This window comes from Struthio camelus, chromosome 14, assembly GCF_040807025.1.
Source record: "Struthio camelus isolate bStrCam1 chromosome 14, bStrCam1.hap1, whole genome shotgun sequence".
NCBI lineage: Eukaryota > Metazoa > Chordata > Aves > Struthioniformes > Struthionidae > Struthio > Struthio camelus.
This window is the reverse complement of record NC_090955.1, coordinates 12,668,645-12,693,872: the sequence shown is the minus strand read 5'-3', so window position 1 is coordinate 12,693,872 and position 25,228 is coordinate 12,668,645. Positions and strand designations below refer to the sequence as shown.

The 25,228-nt window shown below is 53.3% G+C and overlaps 1 protein-coding gene across 7 annotated transcripts in view; it reads left to right on the top strand.

Annotated features, from left to right (window-relative positions):
• The window catches only part of PRICKLE2 (prickle planar cell polarity protein 2), a 122,408-nt gene that overhangs the window by 94,166 nt on the left and 3,014 nt on the right, over window positions 1-25,228 (top strand). For all 7 annotated transcript variants that reach the window (XM_068907276.1, XM_068907278.1, XM_068907280.1 and 4 more), the window contains 5 exons: window positions 3,922-4,035; window positions 5,946-6,083; window positions 6,517-6,720; window positions 8,815-9,001; window positions 11,894-12,760. In XM_068907276.1, the coding sequence (XP_068763377.1) occupies window positions 3,922-4,035; window positions 5,946-6,083; window positions 6,517-6,720; window positions 8,815-9,001; window positions 11,894-12,760 (1,510 nt within the window). The remainder of the gene's footprint in view (window positions 1-3,921; window positions 4,036-5,945; window positions 6,084-6,516; window positions 6,721-8,814; window positions 9,002-11,893; window positions 12,761-25,228) is intronic.

The window sequence follows — 25,228 nt, the reverse complement described above, 5'->3', positions numbered from 1 at the left end:
TTGTCCCAGTGTCTTTCTCTCTTCCTTCCCTCCCCCTTCACTTTTAGCTCAAAGGAGTTATTGGTTTCCAACACACACTTATCAGCTTTGGTTTAGGAATCCCTTCTTTAAAACGCGCTGTGCTGGAGCCGCTCGCCGCCGCCTCTTCCTTTTGAAGGGGGGGGGGGGGGGATAACACCTTGGGAAGCGCAGCCTCGGTAGGGAGACGGATATCGCTGCGAGCCGCGCGGAGGAGCCTTGGCGAGACCTGGCCGCGCGAGCGAGCCGGGGCTTGTCTGAGGCGGCGCGCGCGCTCGCTCGCTCGCCCGGCCGGCCGGCGCGCCGGGCTCTGCGGCACCCCGCTGCCCGGCCGCCGGGATCCCAGCCGGCGCTCTGTGGCGGCCTGCAAAGCCGGCTACCGCTCTCCGCCTCCCTGCCGGCTTTCTCCCGGCCGGCCGTGAGCGGAGGTGGCAGCGAAGAGAGGGGAAGGGGGAAAACTGGAGTGAAGAAGTCTTGGCCAGCCCCCTCGAGCGGCTCCTGCGCTTTGGCCCTGGGCAGGATAGCCACGGCCACAGCAGGGTGTCGAGCTGCGGTGTCGCGTGGCAGAAGTATTTAATAGCGAAACAGTTAGGGAAACTGCACGCTTGAAAAAGGATGTGTTGCCCGTCTTAAGTGGGTCACGGCAGCCCACTGTATTTCTTGCACGGATACAGCTCAGGTTGGAGGGCCCTTAAAGTCGGGAAGAGCCTTCCACCGATACCTGTGGGGCCGGGGCTGGGGCCGGGCCCGGTGGCAGCAACTGCAGGGCTCTCCAGCTTCAAAGGCTTGTGCCTGGCCTGAACTAAGAGCTGGCTGGAAAAACAAGTTATTTTCATGGAAAATACTGACCTTTTGTACAAAAGGGAAGTGCAGACTAAGCAGTTTTGGTTTTCCAGCAAGTTAACGTTTTCTGCAGACCTTTCTCCCTGAAAAGCTGAATTTATCTGAAAATCTCCCCCTCTCCCCCTCCCTTATTTTTCCCCTCTTCTCGAGCATCGTGCCCGGGCTGTCTCTGGTGACGTCTGCCCTGAAGCTCGCTGTGCGATCTCTTCGGGGGCTGCTCGCTCGCCGCGGTCCTCCTCCAGCGGTGCAGAAGGTTTGGGAAGACTTGTGGAACAGGGCACTTCCCAGGGCTCGCCGGGCCCCGGGCGGCAGCTTTCGCCTGGCGGCCCCGGTTGGCGCTTGCAGCCTGCGAAGCCTCGCGTCCTCCGGCGCGTCTCTGCCCTTGGCGCTGATGGGGCGCCGTTGAGCGAGGCCGTCGGTGGCAGACGCGAGATCGCGCTTGCCCGAGCCTGGGTTCGCGGAGCCTTTCCGCTCCTCCTCTGCACTCCGGCTGAATCTCTCCTCATCTGCTGGGAGCCGGCAGGGCCGAGGCCCGTTGGCAAAAGCAAAAGGATCGTGCTAAAGAACGTGAAGAGCGAAGTCTCCACGGGACGCGAGCAGCCCTCCCTCCGCTGGCTGCTTTTGTTAGCATACGGGGGGGTCGTTCCCGCCCGATGCTGGCCCCGCATAGAGCTGATGCGCACCCAAAGCAGAAACCCTGTCGGGTTGTTCCAGGCAGCGCAGCGCAGGTTGGAGCCTGCTGTATTTATTTGGCTTCGCTTCTCCGATCAAGTCGCCCATCCCTGCAGAGCTCTGTTGCTCGTGTGACAGGGGCCGGTTCCCGCGGACCTGCGGAGACGAGATGGAAAACTTCCCAGAGGAAGCGGGAAAAGCGCTGCGTACAGGTCGGGCAGCTGGGAAAGCAGCTGCTAGCCCCTCCAGCGCCCGCACGGCAGCGAGAAAAACGTGCGTCCCTTCTTTTCGCCTAGGTTGTGCGTCGTACAGCTCGTTACTTTAGGGACCTGAGCAGCCTGATGCAATTCGGTGGCTGCTCAAAACGAAATCCTTCCTGGACTCTGCCAGCTTCAAGGACACAATGGGCAAAAGGACTTCATGGCAAGAAAAAGAAACAACCAAACCCGAGTGCAGGTGAAACAGAGCAGCCCATCCGCACAGGCGCCCACGTGGGGAATTTAGCAGAGAGAAACCTGGAGAGCTCAGCTGCTCGCTAGCTGCGTGAACTTGGAGAGCTCGCTTACCATCGTTATGCCCTAAATAGTCCTTTCCAGTGGGTGCGTTTGCTACCTCACGTAGAGCGTTTTAAGAATTAAGTGTTTGCAGAGCACTTTGATATCCTTGGGTGAAGGATGCTCTATAAATGCAAAGTAAGTATTCTCAGGTACGTAGTTTGTCTGCTTTTTAACATAACAAAATACTTAGCAGCCTTCCTTCCTTTTGCAGTTTCCGTAGCTGATGGGTCCGTTTCAGCTGTGCCCTAGCAAAACAAATTTAGGTGTTCACCACGGCATGTGCTCAGCGTGTTCCTCAGCTTCATGACACAAGCAGTTCCCGTGTCAGCAGCACTGCAGAGTTATGCATGGAAATCCATTAAAAATCTCTCTTTCCACAAAACCTGGTGACAGGAAAGTTGGACATTAGGGTTGGCTCAGAGAAGTGCCATAAAACGGAGCCGTTGGGAGGAAAAACAATTGCAAGCCCCAAAGCAGCTCTGCTTGCAGGTAGCTCCAAGGGAGAACAGGGTGCAGCTGAATGCAGCTGAATTATTCCTGAACGATGCCATTTGCAGACGTTTATTAAAGCGACTTCCTCCTGTTCAACGTAACTCCCTGTATGCAAGCCAAGGTGTGCGCTCTCCTGCCAGCTTGTCCTGCTGCCAGCCTCTGCATCCAGCCCCGTCCCTCTCGGTGGCCCGCGGGAATTTGCACGTCCTGGCTCTCGCCGCAGATGCTGCGCGGTTGTGCCGGCAGAGAGCCGTTCTCGGCCGTAACTCGGGCCAGGTGGTGCTTTCTAGACCAAAGCCCAAAACAAAGGAGAAAAGCTAATCAGAAGCCACTGCAAAGCGCGTATCCTTTGGGAAAGCACTGCTAGATCGGCAGGCAGGGCAGCCTGCTCTGCAATGAGTTTCTGCAGCAGAGGAAGCGTCTCAGGAGATTTACCTCAAGGTGGCAAAGGCAGAAAGAGCCGTATGCGCCAGAAACACAGTTTGCATCTCTCTAGCTGAGCGCGGATGAAAGGAAGCCGTCCAGCCCCCTGCTCCTGTCTGAGCCTCCAGAGGTGTCTGTGGCCAGGAGATGCTCCTGGAGTTAGCCAGGCGGTTGAAAGCTTTTCCTTACCTTTCCCTTCTGTTGCTTCTTCCCACTGAATGTTGCTGGGGGGGATTTTAGAGCTGATCCTTGGCCAGGGAGTCGCGTCCTGGTGCTGGTGCCTTGCCCGGCCCTCAGATGAACATCCAGGTGTGGCAGTCGGAGGAGAGACGCCGGCGTGCAGGGTGTGCTTCCTCTCCGGGCTGCCACCGGCGTTCTCCGGGAGCAGGGCATGCCCTGCTCCACCATGCTGTGCTCTTAGTAATTCCTTTTAATTACATACTCTTAAGACGAAAGAGAAAAACGAAGCCTACCAACAGATTTTATCTGCAGCTGATTTCCATGAATTGCTCCAGAAAAAAACCCGGAGGGTTTTGATGGAGGTGGAGGCTGAGATAGCAGGCAACTCCGAGGCTGCCGGGGTGCAGCCTTTTTAACGTCTCCTGCCGAGGCAGGTGCCGACACATCCTCGCCGCCCCACGAAACATGCTAACGCTATGGAGGCTGACGGAGCAAACGGTAACGAGCCACTGCTGGGAGACAGCTCCGGCGCGGCGCCGGGGCTGGCACCGCTCTCAAGCACTCTTGCTGGGGGAAAAAAAAAAATTAAAAAAAAAAAAAAGGAAGAGCGAGGCACTTTGTTTCCACGGTTTGAATAATCAGAGGGGTTGGTTCGAAAGGGTTTTTCCCACCTTCCGCGGTCGCTCTCCGTCCGTAGCCGAGGAGCGCTGCCGCAGTCCCCTCTTTTGCTCTTTAGGTCCACCAGTACTACAGCTGCCTCCCCGAAGACAAGGTCCCCTACGTGAACAGCCCCGGAGAAAAATTGCGCATTAAGCAGCTTTTGCACCAGCTGCCCCCGCACGACAATGAGGTTAGTAGCATCGAAGGGTTTGGCCGTGGGGCCGAGGGAGGGGGTGCACCTCCTCGTCGGCTCTCTGTGGGTCCTTTCTGCCCTCCTCTCTGCTCCGCGGGGGGCTCTCACTTGCTGTTTGCTCACGTTGCTATTTAAACGGTTGTATTTTCTACCCATTTGGACTGTTTTGGGGGTGGGGAGGGATTGTTCTTAAAGCTAAGTTGCAGCTTTCGTTCTTAAAATGATCTGTCTTTGCTTCTCTGGGGGGGGGGGGGGGAACAACTTTCTCAGCCCTCGGAGGCCAAAGCTGTCTTAAAAGTGACTTGAGGTGCTGTCGAAATCAGCTAGAGCCCACTCTGAAGGGAACTGCAGAAGCCTTTCCCGAGCGCTGCTTTCACCGCGCCTCGGGGTTGCAAGCGCATAGGGCAGAGGAGGTGTTTTCCTTCAAGTGTGAGTTAGGAGCTGCGAGAGCCTGAAAAGTCCGAGTTTGAGTCAAAACCAGCCGGAGCAAGCAGAAGCGTTATTACGTCTTGCGAGAAAAGATGTGAGGCAGCCAAAAAAAAGGGTCCGGCCTTTGCCATCCTTTCCTTTGCCGGTGTGAATGTTGGAGCCCACAGAATTTCCCTGCGTAAACAAGCAATGATTTTCACGCTCCTTCTTGAAGAAGCAGCTCTGGAAAATACGTGCAGGTAACTCGTTTTATCTAGGTCAGGTTGCAGTGGGCTGGCCCGTGCGTGGCGCGGTGCCATGGGAGCACCACGTGGGGCTGTCGGCGCCCAGGGGAGCTCCAGGTGCCTTGGAAGGGGGTGAAAACCTGCAGCGTCTGACAGCTGAAAAGAGCAGGAAAAATACATACAAAAGCTTTTAGTGCCGTCCTTGCTCTCGCAAGCTGGAGGCACAGTCCTGCGCTTTTTTCTGCAAACAAGCAAGAGATTTTGCATGCGGTTCGCACTCGATTTTGCCTCTTTGGAAATTCAAGCTGTGTTTATTACTCACATGAGTAGTCCAGCTCATTTCCATGAGCCTGGTCTCTGAAATAATCGTGGCAGGACTGGGCACTGTTGCTGAACGTGGCCTGCCTTGGCTGCTCAGTCATATTCTCAGCTGAAATCTGATCAGCCAAAAGACTAAATCTGCACGATGAAAATATCCAGGGAAACGTCATAGTTTTATAAGTTTGGGGAAATTGCAACATTCGTTGTTTATATCCTTTTATTTTCCTTTTTTCCTTGTTACCTCCCAATGTAGAGATTTTGCAAACGTGCAAACTTTACCCTATGGCAATAATTGGAACTCCCTCATTTGCATAGGAAGCAGGGGCTGCACCCTAGAAGTACTAAAAATATATATATATATATAGAAGCTGCTGTTAAACTTCTTCTGGAGACTGGTGGAGAAAGCAGAAAAATAGTCAGCCTGATTCCTGGGTCTGGGTCATGCATGGACACTGAGGTCTCAACTTTCAAGATATCTGCAAGTTTTCCTAGAAACCCAGCACCCAGAGAGCAGCCTTCCTCCTTCCCTCCCCTTGCTGCCTAATCTGTACCTCTCCAAATTTTGACAGAAGTCAACACAACTCTGTTTTGTCTAGCCTCACCTAAGCCGAAGACTGAGTTCATTTGTGTAACCCACTGTGCACACATCAGCCTCCCTTTCAATGCAACAGCAGTTATTTGTTAGGAGGAGGATGCTAGGCCTGATCACACAGTGATTTTCAGTTGGTTTTTCACTTATGGATCCTTGAAGCAATTGCTGGTAAGGATGGTGGATTCCTGCTGGAATTCCACCTATGGAGATGGCTCCATGTGTGAACTTGAGTCTTAGTTTTCTTAGTGTCTTGGAAGAAGTTTGCAGAGACCATGGGGCTGCTGATCCCTGCTGGGGAGCCAGTGACACTGATAATACGGAGTCTGATTTATGTTTTTAAGGTCCGCTATTGCAATTCCTTGGATGAGGAGGAGAAGAGGGAGCTCAAACTCTTCAGCAATCAAAGGAAGAGGGAAAATTTAGGGAGAGGCAACGTCCGGCCATTCCCTGTAACCATGACTGGAGCCATTTGCGAGCAGGTGAGCAGCAGCCGCGGCCGTTTATCGCGGAGCAAGCGTGGGCAGATTCCCCCGAGGTCCTGGGCGAGGGATGCCCCCAGCACATGGCACCCGTCAGCTGTGGGTGGGGGCCCTAGAGCACCCCACTATATTTGAAGACCAAAGCAGTCATTGTAACTGAGTCCATCCCATGGCTCCCCCATCCTAAGGCTCCTGGCCTTCACGCACGGAGGGGGAATGTGTGGTTGACATCCTGACTGCACATCAGGGTTCAAAGGAGATGAAGAGGCACCAGAACGGGGATATCTTTTCTCCAAGCTGTGAATTAGCCAGGGAAAAAAAAGCGCCTTGGCCTGGTGCTTTTGCACAAGCCAGCTCCCTGAGCTGTGGCCCGTGGGCCCTCGTGGACATGGTCTCTCTGGGCTCGTGTAAAACACGACACTTGTTCTGACAGTGTGGGGGCCAGATCAACGGCGGGGACATGGCTGTCTTCGCCTCGCGAGCAGGGCACGGCGTCTGCTGGCACCCCCCTTGCTTCATCTGCAGCATTTGCAACGAGCTGCTCGTCGACCTGATCTACTTCTACCAAGATGGGAAGATTTACTGCGGCAGGCACCACGCCGAGTGCCTCAAGCCCCGTTGCGCGGCGTGCGACGAGGTAAGAACGAACCAACGTCTTGCTTGTCTTGTAGTCTTGGCTTTAAGCTCTGCCTACCCTGCACAGCACCACGTAGACATAGGTGCCTCCCAGACCAGTGGGGTTAATTTAGTGTTTTTCTGAGATGAGAGGGTGCAAGTGACTCATAAGAATAAAAGAAGGCACCAGGACAGGCAATGATTTGAGCCTGGAAGCTGATGTTTGGAAGCTTCATCAGAAGACCTCGCTCTTTGCGAGCTGGACAGAAGTGGAATATGCTTCTTCTGCCCCTAAAATTAGCATTAGCAACGCACATCCTATGGTTCACAGGGCTGACACGACAGGGTTCCCCTTGTTGACACAGGGTACTTTCCCCCATGTTTGTCTCGGCTCCCATAGCGCCTGGCGCTGCGGCATTAGGTGCATTAGCATGGACAACCTCTGCGCAGAGGCCTGTGCGGAGAGCATGGGATGTATGATGATTTGACTTTGTCTGGGGTTCATGCCAAGTTCTCCTTGGGTTTCAAGTTTGTGTCTTGGGGGAGTTTCTCTGGGATTTTTAGTTGAAATCTGCTTAGAGTTACTCTAAAATAGGTCCTGGTTTGCGCGCAGGGAGCCCAGGAGATCTTTCCATAAGAATTTCCTGTAACAGCACACCCGTGCTATGTAATTTTAGCCCGTTTCTGTGTGGCGTTGTTTCCCTCTCGTATATATCTCCCAGAAGAAACTTTTGGTAGGATGAGTGTTGTATGTCTTACAACATAGTAGGTAGTGTTTGAGTATCCGCTGAGTTGAAATAGGCTTTAATACAGGAGACTGAACGGATGGATATAGGAAGCTGAACAAATGGAATCCAAAACGAATATAGAAAAACTGTGCAAAGTTGACTGTGAGTATTTCTCAAGTGTCAATCTTGGTTTAAAAGGCTGGAGAAGGAAATCGTTCTGGCTTTTAAACTTATGAAAGCCATAGTGTGGAAAACCATATGTACTATAAAATACCAAGTTCCATCCATACAAGCATATATAATAGTAAAAATCCAAGGCTGTATGCACATCAAATATAAAGACATTGACGTATGTATCCAATTAAATTTGTAACGTTACCAGTAAAAAAAACAACTCCTAACCATTCAACTGGCCGTATTTCCCAGTGGTTTAGGCTGGATAATTTTTCTTCATGTAATTTTTATCCTTGCAAATTCTCATACAAATCTTTCGTTTGGCTTCTTTAACACTCACTTCTTCCATTAAAAGGTCCAGCACTAATTGCAAGAAGGAGTAACTGAGAACGGCAGGAAAAGGAAAGTTTCCTGTGTGATCGGGGCCAGGGGCAGAGCCCCGGGAACAGAGCCAGGCCCCTGCTTGCTTTCCCACCTCATCTTTGCTCACTGCGTGGGGATAGAAAATAGAGATAGCAAGAAAGCATCTACTTAACCGTTTCAGATGGCTGTTTCACCAGCCCACTCGTAACGGTGCTCTGTGCCTCAGTTTCCCCACTGGTGTAATGACTGTTACCACCTTTATAAACGCGTGGACAGCTGGGTAGGGAGGATGGGGAAGAGCTGTGTACGCTGTCTTCTCTCTTCCCAAGAGATGCCATTTTTCACTGTTTTCCATCCTCCTTTGTACTCGGGTTCCCTGTCTCAGTGATGGGTAGACATGCTTTAATAAATGGCTGTTCTGTTGCTCAAGAGTCCACCAGATCAATAAGTTGTTTATAAGCATGTTTATTACCGCGATCGACTCCTTCTACTGCTGTACTTACGAGCACCCTTAGGGCACGTTACTGGGAGGTGTCATTAACGCTTTATAAAAATCCATTCACTAATGCAGTCCCTGACGGATTTGCATTTTAACGCGAAGCTCCTCTGGGTAACGATTTCCTTGGGAAATGACCGGTGCACCTGCCTGAAGCCAAACCAAGGGAGATTCCCGGGGGCCCCGGGGCGGTAGGTGTCGAACGCAGAGGTTCGCAGCCTGGCTGTGGGACTGTGAGCAAAGGGGCACAGCGGGGGACGGCCGGCAGGGGCCGGGCTGGGTCGGTGTCCACGTCCCCTCTCTGGCTGCAATTTTACTCCGTGTTTCTTTCCCCCCTTCCCCCCCCCCCCCCCAGATCATTTTTGCTGACGAATGCACCGAGGCTGAAGGCAGACACTGGCACATGAAGCACTTTTGCTGTTTTGAATGTGAAACGGTGCTGGGGGGCCAGCGGTACATCATGAAGGACGGCCGGCCGTACTGCTGCAGCTGCTTCGAGTCCCTCTACGCCGAGTACTGCGACACCTGCGCCCAGCACATCGGTACGGCGCTGCCGCCTCCTCGCGCCGCCCCGGAGGGGCACCGGAGCCGGGGAGAGGGCAGCACGGGGCGACCTAAAGGACAGACCTAAATCACGGTGCAGACATACCCATCAGGGCTTGTTGCGCACTTACTCCAGATTTTGCACTGCTCTGATTGAAATGCAGCGGAGGGGAGCAGTGTGAGCAGTGCAAAGCTCCGCAGAAAGCCCATTTCTGGCAGCGGGAGCCGTTTCGTTAGGTCTCTGACAACAACTCGGCAACACAGGAGCCGGTGGGACTCCAGGCACGGCCGCCCCCACCCCACGGTGGGAAATCTCCAGGCCTGCCCCAGCCCTATATCTGCTCTGCTTCCTGCGCGTGAGGAGGAGGACTCCTGTCCTGCAGAGCCTCACTCCTCTCTGGGAAGCTAGAGCTGTCCTTTGAAAAACCACTGCTTTTCCAGGGGTGAAAAGTGAGGGCAGATTTCTATCCCTTTTTTGTGGCAGGAGAGGGATTTGTTGAAACAGGGAGGAACATCAGGGAGCAACCTTAGGAACTATTATAGCTAGTGAAAGCCAGTTCACTAATTTAATGTGTGCTCATTTTCCTTTACACAGCCTAACTCTTTTAATTTCAGGCTCTTAACAGCAAGCTTGCTGAAGGATTGCATGGCTTAATGAGTTCCTAGACAGGAAAGATGTTTGTTCATTAGGATCATTGTTTCTTTTTGCCTTTTTTTAATTAACCCACAGATAGATGTTCTCAGACAAAAAGAAACAATGCATCAGAAGTCCGTCTACGGTTCCAGAACAAGGAGAGTCAATGCTTTAAAATATATTTTATACTAGGGACTAGCTGTTTTTCCTCCCTCTGCGCCTGTACCTTACACCGCGTTGTAAATGAGGCTCCTCTTGCAGTGGTAAAGGTGGGCTTTGAAGCAATCTTCCCGTGCTCTGCAATCTGTTTGCCACTTTGCTGAGCATTTAAATGCATTTGCAGACCCGGGTGCAGAGACAGCCCTTCGGTCTGTCCCTATAGGCAAGCTCCCACGTTTGCGCAGCACTTGAGTGCTGAAGGGAGAGAAGAAGACGATTTTGCTCGTGTGCAGCGGCCAGATGGCAAGGGGGAAGTCTCAAGGCTTCAACGAAACACTTGGAGGACATGTTAGCTTTGACCTATCGCACCTCCTTCCCCAAAGCTCGGCTGCTGAGCAGTGAAGAAGCAGCTGTTCAGCTTCTCGTGCGCTCGCCCCTCTTGTGTCTGCCCCATCTGTTGTCCTTTTTGTCCTCCATCGGTCTCCCGGGCACAGCCGAGTTGCCCCAGGTCGCCTGAGCCCTGGCGACGGGCCGTTAGCTTATGGCAAATGTGAAGTAATGCGACTCTGCTGGGGCCGTGATAAAAGATTTATTTTTATAAAAGATAAGAAATAATTAAGTCTGATTACCCTGTATTTGCAATGAGCTGTGTGCAAGCACGTGGGCTTAGCTTAGCCAAGGCTGAACTGGTGCACGACTGGTTGCGCTGCTGTAATTGCATCGGAGCCTGTCAGGTCTGCGGGACGGAGGTATTATTTTGATGGATATCTGCTCATTTCGAGCAAAGAGAGACCACAGCCATTTTGCGCAAGGTGCTACACTGCAAATTGCTAGTAGTAGCCACTGAAGGTTGTGCTTAACAGCCATATAAATTAGAGCTAAGCATGCGCCTAAGACTTTAAAGAATTGGATTGTATTCTAGGGTCACTGGGTGAGGAAAATGTGCTCCTTTTTCCATGAGATGACTTCAGGTGATTGAGTAGGGAGCTGATCGCATCCCACCCACCGTCTCGTCTCTCTTTTGTCTGCAAGTGTAGCAATTCACTCTGTATATAAAAGCAGTTTGCTCATTAGGAAGGGAAGAAGAAAAACAACTATGCTAAAGCAAATTTAGCTTGGAACAAAGCGGACCGTTAACATATCGGTAGTTTCTAAATCCTCTGGCGGCATCAGTCCCTACGGGGGACTGTGCGACGTGCGTGCCAGCCCGTGCTGCGCCCACATGCCCGGCCCTGCACAGCCTGCGCCTTGCGCAGCAGTGACTCGGGTAATGGGGATTTGAGGTATGTAGAGGCTCAGAGCCAGCTGTGGAGTACGGTGACGAGCTGGAGATAATTCCTAGGTAAATACAGTGGTAATTGGTGTTATTGCACTTGCAGCCGCTCTGACTTGCGACAATGATTAGCCCTGTGGTTTTGCTTGCTGGGGACAGAGTCGCTTTGTCAGGCCCGCGATGAATTAAGTCCTTCCCTTCAGCCCGAGAGGGGTCGAAACCCAGCTGGGTAACGAGGGGACTCACCCAGGTCCCTGGGGCGAACTCCTTCCCCTCTCCTTTGGAGAAGGGGCCACCGTGGTTAAAATGAAGTTTGGACAGAAACTCAGTGGGGAATGGAGCAGTGAGAGACAAGGTATGTGATCCTGTTCTGTTAAGCAATTACAAAGGCAGCACAAATTCCTCTTTATGGTTTGGTTGGAGATTTTTTTGTTTTCAAAGTAGTCAGCATATTATTGCTTTGACTTCAAGAACTTTATGGAGAACTTCTTGCATTCCTGTGCTTTATGATGGGAAATATCCCCATTTAATATGAAATAGCTCGAGGCTCGATTCTGCTGCCTTTTCCAACATTGAGTAAGTCCTCAGCAAAAGCCTGGAACCTGCAAAGAATTAGGAGTGGACTTAGTCTCACACGCTGCAGAAACCCCACTGAAGTCCTTTCGAAAACGAGCCCGGGTATGTATCGCTCATAGGGGACAGCTGCTCAACACGCGTGTTGAGTGCAGTGTTAAGTGATGAGCACATAAAGCTTCAGGAAGGGAGCGCTTAACTTCCAATAGGTGGCTTAACTCTGACGCTTTCTATGTGGTTTCCCCCCTCCAGGTATTGACCAAGGCCAGATGACGTATGACGGTCAACACTGGCACGCCACCGAGACCTGTTTCTGCTGCGCTCAGTGCAAGAAGTCCCTCCTGGGCCGGCCGTTCCTCCCCAAGCAAGGGCAGATATTCTGCTCCCGGGCGTGCAGCGTCGGCGACGACCCCAACGGCTCGGACTCATCGGATTCGGCGTTTCAGAACGCGAGAGCGAAGGAATCCCGCCGCAGCGCCAAAATCGGCAAGAACAAAGGGAAGGCCGAGGACAGCATGTTAAATCCGTGCAGCCAGCTGCAGGTGACCTCGAACCGCCTTTCCACAGACGTGGATCCGCTCTCGCTGCAGATGGATTTGCTGAGCCTCTCCAGTCAGACACCCAGCCTCAACAGAGAGCACCTGTGGAGGAGCAGGGAGGAGCTCTATCACTACGGGAATAAAATGGAGCAAAGTCAATCCCAAAGCCCTCTGCAACTCCTCAGCCAATGCAATATAAGGACTTCGTATAACCCCAGCCAGGTGCCAGCCTCTCAGCCAGATTTATGGGCTAAACATTTCAGCAACCCAAAGAGAAGTTCCTCGCTGGCAATGAAGGGGCACAGCAGCAGCTTCATCCAGGATTGCAGAGACGACTACTATTCAGGAAGACTTCGCTCACAGGAGAGCTACAGCGATATGTCCAACCAGAGCTTCCCCGAGACCAGAGGAAGTGTGAAAGTCCCAAAGTACGAAGAAGAAGAAGAGGAAAGCGGGATGCCGACACAGCAGTGTCGGACCCGGCATCCCATCAACGCACTTAAGTTCACAGAGGACCTAACACCCACGGAGCAAACTCCGCGGGGCTCCATGGAGTCCCTCGCGCTTTCGAACGCAACAGGTACGTCGCGTCAGCCCGGAGCAGCGCGGGTGGCTGGGAAGGGAAACTTTCTCTGCCTCGGTGGGAGTGGACTGCCTGGAAGCAGGCACCGGGGTGCGTTCAGGTGATGATCAAAGGTTTGGGATGCCCCTGGGGTGTGACAGCCTAATTGCCTTTGTAAGTGCGCAAAAACAGTCTGAAGCCCTGCGGCAAAGCCTAGCGAGCGAGGAGGAGTTTGCTGAGCGGGCTCGCGGGCAGCCGTGCCAAAGGAAAATGCAGCGAGCCAGCGGTGGAAAGGGAGAAGCGTTTGCATGTGATCTGAGCCATTGCGTTTGACGAGGCTGTGTGTGCTCTGGGCCGGCGCCACCATGGGCGTACGCCCACATACCTTTGATACATGTGTCTTCCCATTAAAGCTAAACATAACCGGAACATTTCCTCCATCCATCAGGGATCTCCCAGGTTTCTCTTTAAACACAAAAGGGTGAGGTTGATGGGTTATTTTGCCTCTTGATTCGCTGGTGCTCCCGGCACACTCAGAGTCTTAAATAAACATTTTCAGTAATACGAAAACCTCTACTTATTTCCCGATTTAAAAAAAAAAAAAAAGAAAGGACTCCTCCCTTGAGCTGTGTTAAGCCCTTTGCAAGCGCAGCCTCCCCGCGGAGGCTGAACGCTTGGTGCTGCGGCAGTGCCAGGACCTGGTGGTTGTGCGTGGCACTGCTGTCTCAGTGTTTGCTTGTTTACCCGATACAGCGCTTTATAGATGGTTGGCCTTTCCGCATAGTTCAAAACAAATGTTTCCAAGCTCTTTAATCCTCCCTTTTGTGAAGAGGGGGAAGAACCAAGGCCAACTGCTAAAGCAGAGACAGATTCCAGCATTCAGCATCTAAAGAACTGCTGCAAGCAGCTATTGAGGACTAAAAATGTTTTTAAATACTTTGAAATAGGCCCAGTTAACCCCTTTTGCGTGTTTTGCAGTCATCAAGCATGGTTCTAGTTAAGACAAATTCCTTCCCTTTTATATACAGCTCTTTTTCTCTTCTTCTCATCCTGTTGTAGGGAAAAAATAGGGCAAGAGGCTTTTCCTGTCCGGCCGAGCCCTTTTCTCATGAGTGCCTCCTAATGAAATATTTTGTAGCCATCTTATTCCAGATCTGTTTGATGTTCATTTTGTGGTTGTAGGAATGCATGTGTGTGCATGAAAAACGTGTCCACTGGTTGCTGGTCTGCAGATAGGCTTTGGGTTCGGTTCAGAGCCCTGCGCGAATGGTGCCTTTTTCTTGAGCCTTCGGTAGTTTACGTTATCGGATGACTGCACTAATCTGGCACAGCTAATGTCTTTTGCTCCAGAGACCCTAGGCAGAAAACTTCTTGGAAAAGAAAATCCCAAGTCTGGTGTGTTAGCCAGAGATACTGGCTCTCTTTCTTCTCCGCTCCCCCAGTGTTTTCCCGCTTCAGCCAAGCATTGTTTGGATTCAGGCATGTCCTGCTCCTGCCCCCTGCAAAATTGAGTCCGTCTTTCTCGCTTTCATCCCGTAACGAGCAGCCTGGAGGGTGTTCGCCCGCCCGCGGCGTTAGTTGCAGGGTGCTGGCACCGCGCGGAGAGGAGCCGTGGTGTCGCCAGCCGAAGCCCGCGAGCGACTCCGGCCCCCTCGGGAGCTCAGCGCCAATGCGTCCTGGGTCTGCGCGTTTGCCCGGCCTGAGCTGGCGGGTTGGCTGCCTTATCCCAGTGCCTCCCAGCCCCATGCCAAGGTTTGAAACCATCTCCGTGTTCAACCACGATTTCCTTAACCGTCAAGGGTAAGGAGGAGCTAATGAGGTGGAAGGGGCTTTTGCTCAAGCAGCCTTAGATATACGCAGGAAAAGAGAAGACGTGACGTGGAGAGGGAGTCGGGAGTCGGGAATCGTTCTCGGAAACACGGTTCTCGGAAACAAAGCCTCAAGTTTCAAAAGCGGCTCATGTTGTTAAAACCCGTATTGTGCAAACCCCCTCAGTACAAACAGTCTTGAGCAACGCGGAGCTGGTGTGAGCGGTACAGGAGCGTAGAGGTGATTGTGTCATACTTCGGAGCTTAAGTGTAACAAGATATCAAGGAGACAGGTCAAGAGACCAGAAACTTAGCTAGTCTTGTTAGGGTGAAAACACTCTGTCTTTCGTTTTAGAAGTCCCTTTTTAAAATGCTAGGAGGGAGATCTGTGAAAGGCACCCGACTTCCATACAGAGTTAAAATATAAATTTCCTTGCAGACGGTGTCAGAGTTAAGAACTCTGTCCTTTCCTGCTTTTTGGAAAAGTGACTCAGCACAATGAGGCTTGTAATGAATTTAAGCAGTACCTCTGAAGAGTGAGGTGATAACGTTTTTATTAATGCCCGAGATCTAATGATTTTTCTTGCTTTGGAAGCCGGCTCCGCTCAAGCTCCGGGGCTAGGCACTGTGATAATAACAGGCAGCTCCTCCAGACGAGAGCATCGCGGACAAAGAGGGAGAATTATTATCCCATTTAATACGCAGCTTTTGAGGACAGAGGGATTGGATGACCTGCCCACGAGTATTTTTTTTTTGAACCTAGGTGCAAAGCAGTTGTTAAGCTGCAGCATTAGCTACCGTATGAATTCAGCGGTGGGGTGTCTCCCCCGTCCTGCGCGTGGGGACGTGGGGTGCAGCACACAGCCGCTTGGCTTTGCAGCGTTTCCCTGCTCCCGGGATGGCTGAGCCCGGCTGTCGGAGGCACTCAGCCGGGGCCCCCTGTAAAGCAAGCTCCATGGTAAATACTTTGCAAATGAAAACCAGGCTGCAGCGCTGCTTGCTCCATAACACTCTTTGCCACATGCTAAGCTCCCATAAATAATGCTAGGTAAGCACGCAGGGTCCTCCGGGAAATTCATTTGGTGACTTCCACCCAGCAAGCCCGAATGTGTACTTTGGAAGAAACTCCAGGGTTTCGATCATGCCAAAAAACCAAGTCACTTTGAGTTACTAACTCTGTGCGGTTGCTCCACCTTCTAAAGTGAAATAATTAACACTGAATCCAACTAATATTTTTATGGCATCGCTGAAAACGTTCTGTTTTTATAGGGAGCTATATATAGGGAGGGCAAACAGTCCTCAACCTGCAGCGCACATGTTAAAAGCTGACATATTCCTTCCTGGCAGCAGGATGTGATGTTTCTATTACAACTTAACTAATAAATAGCTGGAGATGTTAGTAAAAGGGGATAACAAACTGAGCGTGTAGCTATAGTGCCTGTCCTCTGGACAGAAGGCTGCCTCCTATGACCGGATGCTGTCCCTGCAATGTTTGTAATACATTCAGTAGCGCTTAGACCCTCAGGCCACACATGGGGCATTGTGGTGCAGCACGTTCCCCGTGAGAGAGTCTTTGGGAGCTTGGCCTGGGAAGCACCCTAAAATCGAGGCACTCCCTGATGTGGTCCACGTCAGCGGCCGCAAAATGCCTCCAGCATGAGCTGCTGTCGCCTCCGCTCCTCTAAGCAGGGCCTGAGCCCCGCTGCCTGATGCAAGAGCCCGGCATGGGACCAGAGCGTTTTGGGGAAAGGCAGCGCCCCAGTGACTTGCCGGGTGCTGGCCATGGGATGTGGCTGCAGGGGACAAGGAGGTTTTGTTGGCCGCTGGCCCAGGCATGGTGATTTTGTCCTCTCTACAGTGGTGGCGTCTTGGGTCTCCTAAGACCTTCCCTCCCACCACAGTGGCTGGTGGTCTTCTCGAGGGCTATGCTCGGGCACAAGGCATCTGGATGAGTTGGCCTCATGCTTTTGAGCACATGTGATGACATCTGAACCAGGCATCCGTTATCGAGCTTACCTTATGTCTGTGCCTAAGTACGTTGTCGGACCTAAGTGACCCCAAGTCTCCTGAGTCCCAGCGCTGGGCTTCACCGGCAAGGTGACTTTTCCTCCCTGGGGTCCATAGGGAAGTAAACGATTGCAGGGCTGGACAGACGGACGTGTGCAAGCAGTGGCAGTTCGGAGTGCTGCTCTCGCACAAGAGTGAAATGAAGTCCTAGGGAGCGTCTTACTAACCAGACTCTACCTAATCGCTTTAAAGCAAGTTCCTGATGAGTTAGTTGAGACGTGTGACACCGCATTAAGCCTGTGTTCCTGGGCGCTCACCCCTGACGTGCTCAGCTGTGCCCTGTTGTCACACTGTGTGTATTAATGCATTAGCAGGGACTCCCGTTAGAGACTAGAATTTAGGTCGTAACCCTCCTTTTGCTTTGTTTCCGGATTTAAACGAGACAGCAGCGTCTCTGTCCTCCTCTGGTCGTGCTTGTGTAATCCCCACGAATGCTGATGGGATTTAAACACATCCAGTGGCAAAGGGGGATAGGTTGCTCCTCGTGGATCTCATCTCTCGTTTCCTTTCATGTTTTTATTTGGCAATCCCTTCTGCACCGCTCAGGCAAGCCGGCCGGGGTCGGAGCGCACGGACAGGCTCAGGGGCGCTGCAGGACGGAGGAGCCCTCGTGTGCTGAGGACTCGCTGGCTCGCGGCAGCAGCGTCCCTCATAATCCCAGCGCCCGAGGCTGCTTGGGGGTGCTCAGCTGAGATCTGAGAACGTTTCCCAGCTCTTCTTCCGAGAGAGCTGATTTTTACTGTGTCTTATCTTTTATAGTTGACTTCCTTTGGCTGCTTTTGATTTTTTTTTTTTTTAATGGCATTAGCGACAGTACAAAGCCGTGGATACTGTAGCAATGTTTGCACCCTAGCTCCCTTCGTTAAGCAATCAGGACGAGTCTGTCTAGGGAGCTTTTCTCATGGGAAGGAGTGCGATCCAGAGGTTAATCGTTTCCCAGAGGATATTCAGTCCAGTGCAGCCCAACCCCAAGGTCTGTGGTATTCCCAGAGTGGTGCTGGCCTATGGGTTGCTTGCATCGTTCTCTAAAAAGGGTATGCAAGTGTTGTATGTGCCTAGCAGCCGAATTAGAAATCAAAAGCTGATCTCTGCTGATGCCAAGCAGCCATTTCCACAAAATGCCAGCTGGTCTAATAGCCCGCTTAGGAAAGTACCTGCAGGCTAAATTTTATTCTCCCATACCGGTCTGTTTGTGTGCTGCTTGCAGAGAGCAAGAGTGTTTTGGAGGTAAGGTCGTATTGAATGGTGACACTGTCATATGCAAAAGGAGAAACAGACTTTAAGTATTCCTTGAGAAAATGAGCATGGTCACGGATAACAGCAGAGCTTCATGTCCCCCTCTCATCTGTTGTAGGTAGAAATCCAGGAAAAAAAAGCTGTTAAACTGGTGCAGTTACAGTGTGGAATGTAATTTCGCATGTATGACGCAAGTTTTTCTTATCGTCTGTATCGTAAGATGCCTAAAGGCCCCATCTAGCTTGTTTTTCCAGGACTAAACAATTGTGATATATCCAGAAAAGAGAGAGAGAAAATGGTGAATGCACGTGTGTCATCCGTGATCCTTGCAAGACTGATTTGCAAAAAGAGACCTAACTGCTTAGTCTGTCTCCATTCCCCGTTTCTTCCTCAGTGCGAGGAGAGGCTGAAAGCTGAAAAAAAAAACCCAAAAAACTGTTTCTCTTTGTTTTCTTAGTATAGATGAAGGACGTGGGCATGTTTTCCAAAAGCGTGTTCAGTGGCTCAGCCTCTGCTTGCATTGAGAGTTTGGGAGCAGCTCCTAAAAATCCCACTTCTGGGCCCAAATTCTTCCTCGTCGCTAAGGCGGAGGGCGGTACGGGGGCACCGCAGGAGCACCGGGTCTGCAAACGGGAACAAAACCCCCGCTTGCAGCACACCGGCGGTGGAGAAACTTGGCCTGAGCATATTGCAGTGAAGGGAGGCTGCCGCGACGCAGAAGGAAAGCGGGACTGCAGCGGACGCGCCGAGGTCTAACCGCTTGCCGGGCAGCGCCGGGGTAGCGACTTGCTTTCGGTGAGCCAGACGGAAGGGCTGGCGGGGCATGAGAAGCGCCCCGAAGTCCTCGGGAAGGGTGGCAGGCGGCTGCGCGCCGCGGGGCGGTGTCAGGACCGCCGTGTTTGCTGTCAGCGATGCGCCGTTGTATAACCGTTCTGCTTTGGCTCTGCAGCTGCCGAGGTCGGGCAGAAGGCAAACGCGAGGCTGAGCTGTAAACAAGTCGCGGCGAAGGCTCTTTCTGCTAACTTCCCTTCAAAGTCTCGGGGCCCGAGCTGCAACTAAATCCCGGTTCATGGGGGGAAGCGCCCGCCTCATGCTGGGGGGGGGGAGAGGCGGCTCCGAAGTCTCGGCAGGGCTGGAAGCGAGAGGTCCCGGACCGCTGGGCTGGGATGGCTCCGGCGGCGGCGGGCCGCCTGGCTGGGCGCAGGGCTTTGCAGCCCGCCGCCAGCTCGGCGGGGTCGAGGATTGCCTTGGGCGGGTGGACGCGCGCTCTGCCCTACGTGTGAAAGCAAGAAGGGGAAGTCAGCTTCGCTCTGCTTGCACGCGACGTAGTAAGTTGGGAGCGACAGCCTGGCTTTTCTGCGTTCCCGCGTCAGGGCTAAGAGGGAGCCAGCCGGCGCTCTCCGAGGCAAAGCCTCCGCGCCCCGTGTTAGTCGAGCTTCGCGGGGAGTTTCATTTAATGGGGGCTGGGATCCGCTGCTCCTGCTGGCTGCTTCGTTCCCGGGCCCGCTCCCAGCCTACGTGCTCTCTTTAGCCCCTCTGCTGTCGTTTGCTGCGTGTTTTAGTGACTCCCAATTAATGCAGCGTGCAGCCCTGGCTTAGCAAAGCGCACGCTGAAGCCAGCGAGATTTAAGCCCGTGTGGGTTAAATCCAGGGGCAGGCTTTTAGAGGTGGCGTGTCTCAGGAGTACCAGCTCTTTGGGCTTCACGCTGCTGGTTTGCGGGTTGTTTTCCTTGGAAGCGCGTTAAAAGACGGACCGAGGGGTGGGGTGGGACTTGGGAAGGGATCCCGCTGCACGTCCGGAGCGAGGCACCGGCCTCGGCGCGGGAGGCGACGTGTCTTCCCTGCTCGGTTAGGGGCTCCCGCGCCCCGCCAGGCGGTTCGCAAGGATGGCGGGTGGGGGGAAAAGGGTCGGCGATTCGTACGATAGCGCCGGCGGGCGCCGTGGGCCGCAGCAAGCCTCCGGCTCCCCCGGGGTAAGTCTTTTGAGACGGATGCTCAGATTTCCTTATTAGAAAAACAGCGGCCGCGTGGCAGGGTCTCCCTCCCGCTCCCGTTTGCCCAGGTTGGTGCTTGATCGGAGGGTTGACTGCGCTCCCAGATGAACCGCTTCATGAAGAGGCAGCTGCAGTGGCTGCGGGTGAAGAGGGGTAATTCAAGAAGACCGGGCGTCACTTCGGTATCGGCAGCTTTCAGGCGTTAAAGTGTCCAAAGGAAAGTTGCGTTGCCCAGCGTTCGTGGCCGCGGAGGACGGCAGGCCCGAACCCTTGGGACCCGTCGCCTTGGCGTGGCGTGTGACGAGCGGCAGAGTGCTCGGCGGGGCAGCGAGGGGCCGCGGCAGGCCAGCCGCTACGGCTAGTACAGTTACAGCCCGGGATGGCGGCTTGCACGCGCTGAGGTGGTCCGTGCTCAGCAGCCTCCTCCAGCACCGCGTTTAGCAGACTTCTGAGCGTTTCTGTTTCCGTCCCCTGGGCTGTCCGCAGCGTGCAGGCCGGTGCTCGCCCGACCTGGTCTGAAAATCCTGCCGCGGCGGAGCCTCTCCAGGCGGTCTTTGCGGTGGTTGTGTAGGAAGATGCTCTCCGTACGGTGATTCAGTGGACGTGGAGAATAACGTGTTCCCCTCTTCTTTGCAAACATTTTTCTGTATTTGAAAGCTGTTATTATATCCCCTTCAGCCTTCGCTTCGCTAGACTAAACAACCCCTGTTCTTTCAAACTTTCCTCCTAGGTCATGTTTTCTAGATCACATTTTTTAGACAAATTGTTATTGCTGTCCTCTGAACTCTCTCCAGGCAGGCTGGAGCGCTCTTGGCGCGGTCCTGCTGCTCCTTGCTGAGGCTTTACGGCTCCACAGGGAGTGAAAGGAGCATTTCACGTGCCCCGAAAGACCAACCTGGCCCTCAGCAGGGAGGAGGCATCTCCCGCTCTTGGTGCATCCTTGCAGCTCCCTCGGCAGGTCTTAGCCCACCTCGCCCCTGAAGTTAAGCCTGGGAGCACCTTTATTTTGCCTGGGTTGGAAATCCCATCCTTGACCTGGTGCCTGCGCTCCGTGACCATAAGAGCTATGCAGAGCTCTGAATATCTGTAGTGATGCTGTGCAAAGAGAGCTTGGCTTGCAAATGAGTGAAAGGGATCCCTATTGCAGATAGGAACAAAACTGAGGATCTCCAGACTAAGTCAATTATGGAGACTTTGCAAGACAAAAGCGAAGGGAACTTTTTCTTTCCGCTGCGGTTCTCCTGATTCGCTCCTGTGGTGCAAGCCCTCTTTCTGCTCTGCTTCAAACCGAGCAGGATGATTTAACCTCGGCCAGCGGCATGAAACGTGTGACACTTCTTAAATGGATTTAGCTTAGGCTCGGCGAAGCTCATCTCAGCGATGAAACTTTCTGCTGCTTTCCCCTCTTCCGCCTGGCCTCCACGTGGGCGGTGGCGGGGCGGCGCTGTCTCCCAAGGCGAGTTCAGGGAGGAGAGCAGGGTCCGCGCCGCAGCAGCCGGGCCCGAGGGTGGCCCGCGGCAGCGTCTCCGCTGGCCCCGGCCGCATGATTTTCTGGGGGAGTTGCTGCTGGAGCGCTTAGGTGCGCGTGCGCGTAGGCTGCCAAGCGTGCTTTGAGAGACACGTTTCTTTGGCCCTCCGCAAGGAGAAAGTTTCCCACTCTGTTACATGCAGAAATTAAGACATTTGACTGATCTCGGGTTTGCTTTGTTGTGCTCTCCTGGGTGTGCGCTGTATTGCGCCCGTGGGTCTCGTTGCCGGTGATCGTGGTGTACGTGCTCAGTGCTGGATTCGGGTTGCAATCAACGTTTTCCCAGTGATTCCGGATCTTAAAAATGTGTATGTTTAATTATAATCAGGCCATCTGAATGAACAGCCAAAATGTCCCCTGGACCTAATAATCGCTGATTAAACCCTGCGGTATGAGCATGAACTGTACGTGTATCACAAGCCCCTCATTTGAAACGGCTTCCTTGTGTGCTGACCAGGGCTTTGAGGAGGAAAAGAAAAAGCTCCTGCTGTACGTGGTGGAGGGTGCTTGCAAGCGGACCAGAGACCCAGGGCTCTTCCAGAAACTCAGCGTGCAAATCACTGAGTCCGCCCTCCCTTTCTGCAACTGGAAGTGAATCTATGGAGTTGTCCACACCAAAATTGCAGTAAAGGCCAGGAAATGGGGATCAACCCTCAAATGGTGTAAATAATTCTCAGTCAAAGCGTAAAAGCTGCATGGAGAGGTATCTAATTTGTACATCATTAGAGGACAGTAGAGAGCAGACTTATAGCTGGCCAGCCATGTCCCCGAGGCTCGCAGCACACAAGGCCTCTCTCCCCAGCGTCTCCCCGAGGAGCGCCGGTGGTGGCACGGCGAGGGTCGTCATCTCAGCTCCGCTGAACCTCGGGACTCTCTCGAGCCTGGCAGGATTTGTCCGCGCGCTGTGCATCCCCCGTCGAGCAGAAATGCCTCCCTTCTCAATTCTTCGGTAGCTGTGAAAATCCGTTCCCCCAGGGTCCGGCCTTGCCTGAAGGTAGCTGTGCGTTTCTGGCGTGCCCTAGAGCCGCCTGAGCCCTGGCAGGACCGTAACGTCGCCCGAGGAAAGGCGTTCAGCAGAGGCAGCGCTCCCTGGGGCGCGCGCTTTGATTTTTGGAGGAGTGGGAGAGGAGGGAAGCGGGGAGAAACGGGAGGTCGCTGCGGGATGAGGGGGCGTGGGCCATGCTGCCGGGGAGGCGACCGGCGTGGGGAGCCCTGCAGGAGGCCAGAGCCACGAGGGCTTTCCCCTCTCCTCCTCCTTGCGGCTCGCTCCCCCCGGCGTTTTTTCCTCCTGGTGCTGGCTGTGCGCCCTGCCGGCGTCGCGCCGAGCCGGCGCGGTGTCTCCCCGGGCAGAGGAGACAGGAAGCTCTTGGCCAGATACTCATTTTTGTTCTTGCCCAACGCAGGGCCGGAGGGGACAGGCCGCGGCGGCGCGGGGCTGGGAGCCGAGGCCGGCGGGTTTCGTGTCCGACGTGGCAGGCTCGGTCCCCCCGAAGCGGGGCGAGCGCGGCCCCTTTCGGAGGAAGTTTGCCCAAAGGAAGCTGCTGAGGCCGCTGAAGGGCGGTGTTTGGCGTTGGAAGCCGCGTTCGCGCTGCTGCTCTTCTGCCCTCCTGCAGCGCTGCGCCGGTTTTCCTAAGGAGGGGTGGCACAAACGTCACCCAGAGCTCGTTTTCTTTAGCTGTTGGCTGACAAATCTGATTAAGGCCCAGTTCAGCTGGCAGCAGCCGGGATGCGGATTTGGATCAGCTCCACCGGAAATCCCGCTGCTACGCTGGCCTTTCAAGAGGCTTTCGTTCGTGTCGAGAAGTTGCTTTTCCCTCACCTGGGGACGTGCAGCTGCTCCGCGGCGGCTCGGAAGAGGCCGGGGAGAAGCGACTGACATGACAAACGGCGTTAAGGGCGAGCGAAAACGCAAACGAGAGCAGCTCCAGCGGGGAGGATGCATTCGCCAGGAAATGCTCTCTCTAATGACGGCAGCGGGGGGAAAAGCGGGCAGGTAGCCGTGCGCGGGTGGGAGGCGCCGTGCGGGACCGTCTCCAAAGGCACGCGGCCGGTGGGAAGCTCCGAAAGCAGCAGGGCTGGTTTAACTCGCTCCCCACCGAAACCGGAGATCGGAGTCGCTTAAAGAAGTCATGAAACGGGCTTGAAAAATGCATCCTTTCCGAAACAAAATGTATGGCTTTTGGTTTTTTTTTTTTAGCCTGGCCTCTCACTTTTCCTAGGGCATCCAGGGGTTGCCTTCACTTAACTTTTCTCTACAGTCATAAAGTCGAGAAACATCTTGATTAAAGCAGAAAAGCAAACAAGCAGAGATTCTCACTTTATAACTTCTGCGGCGGCCAGGACTCAGGGAATAAAGCCAAATAGTGCAAGACCTGGGATAGAATATCAACAGCGGGTTATACTGGAGTGCTGGAGCCACGGAGGATAGGGTTAGGCTGGGATGGGCACTTCTGAAAAAGACTTTACCCATTTCTGCAGTATCAGTGGATTGTTTTCAGGCCAAGCGCGAAGAAACACGGAACCAGACTGTAAGCAGGGTTGCTAACAGCAGACCTTGTTCTCGTTAATGTTTGGCAGGCAACAGCTAATGCCAGAGGAACTGAGCTCTTGATGAAATTTAAGCAGCTTTTCTTAAGGGAAAAAGCAGTTTATTCTTGAATTGTGGGCTGGGTTGTTTTTTTTTTTAATTAATTTACAAAGTCATAAATTCTTGGTGATTGCATAAGGGGTGTGCGTCATGCTGAAAATCATGCTGATGGTGCACAGTACTCAGGATTTGGTCTGCGCAGGGTGATTGTCAAAGAATGACGAGGAGGAAAGTGCCAAAGCAAACACTCTGCATTTCATTTGGGCTGAAATGTATTTCCTTCGAAAGAACTTGCAAAATGTGCTGTCCTGAGCTTGTAATGCAAGCGTTTACTGCTGCCAGTTGTCAAGCCAACATGAAGATAGTCAGAAAATAGCCAGAAGACACCCAGAAAGCAAGCCAGGGACTGGGGAGATGCGTGGTGTGTTGAGCGTCTCGCTCACGGGAGGGTGCTGAGCTGACTCCTCGCTTCTCCGCTGTCTGCTTGAAGGCCTTTCGGGCTGGAGGTTGATGGAAAGCACCTTGCAAGAGCTCAGGGCTTGCCGAGCGGACTAGGGAGACCCAGCGGGCACTTTCCCAAGCGAGGAAGTTCATCGGGGCTATGTTGAAAGCTGGAGCTGTCTCTCCTGGCTCCTCTCCATGTCCAACTCCCTGGATATCTGCATTGAGCTGTTCACGACCTGACCCTAGAGCTGTTTTTCTACTTACGAGGAACTCCAGTGGGTGGTCTCTGACTTCAGTTAGTTTTTTGCTCCTTCTGAACCTCAGGCAGTGAGACATACGGTGCCTAGGGACAGACGCCTTCCCCTCACTGGGAGGAGGTGTGTGAGGGCAGTTTGGTGGTGGTGGACTAGCCTGGGTTTGTGCTCATCCGCTTTCTCCTGGCTGAGCTTAGGACTGCGTTCATATGGTCCTGTCACATGTGTCATCCTGGGACCTGTGGCTGTGCTGCTTGGGGACGAATCTGAAGTAGTTGGTGGCACTGTTTTTGGCTTTAGATTTTGTTAACTCCTTCAGAATATGTCGTCCTCGTACAAGGTGTGGGTGCCGGATCATGGCACCCTACTTATTTTAGCACGCGGGAGACCTCAGGTTACCTCTGACGCATGAATTTGTCCCTGGATATCACTAGTTATTCCTGTCAAGTCGCAGACAGCATAGACATATGGAGAAGGAAGTCATGAAAAGCATGTAGCGTTCCTTGGAGTCCAGCTCAAAATGCCTTAAATTGGTGCAATTTCCCCAAAAGGGAAACCGACTGCTTTC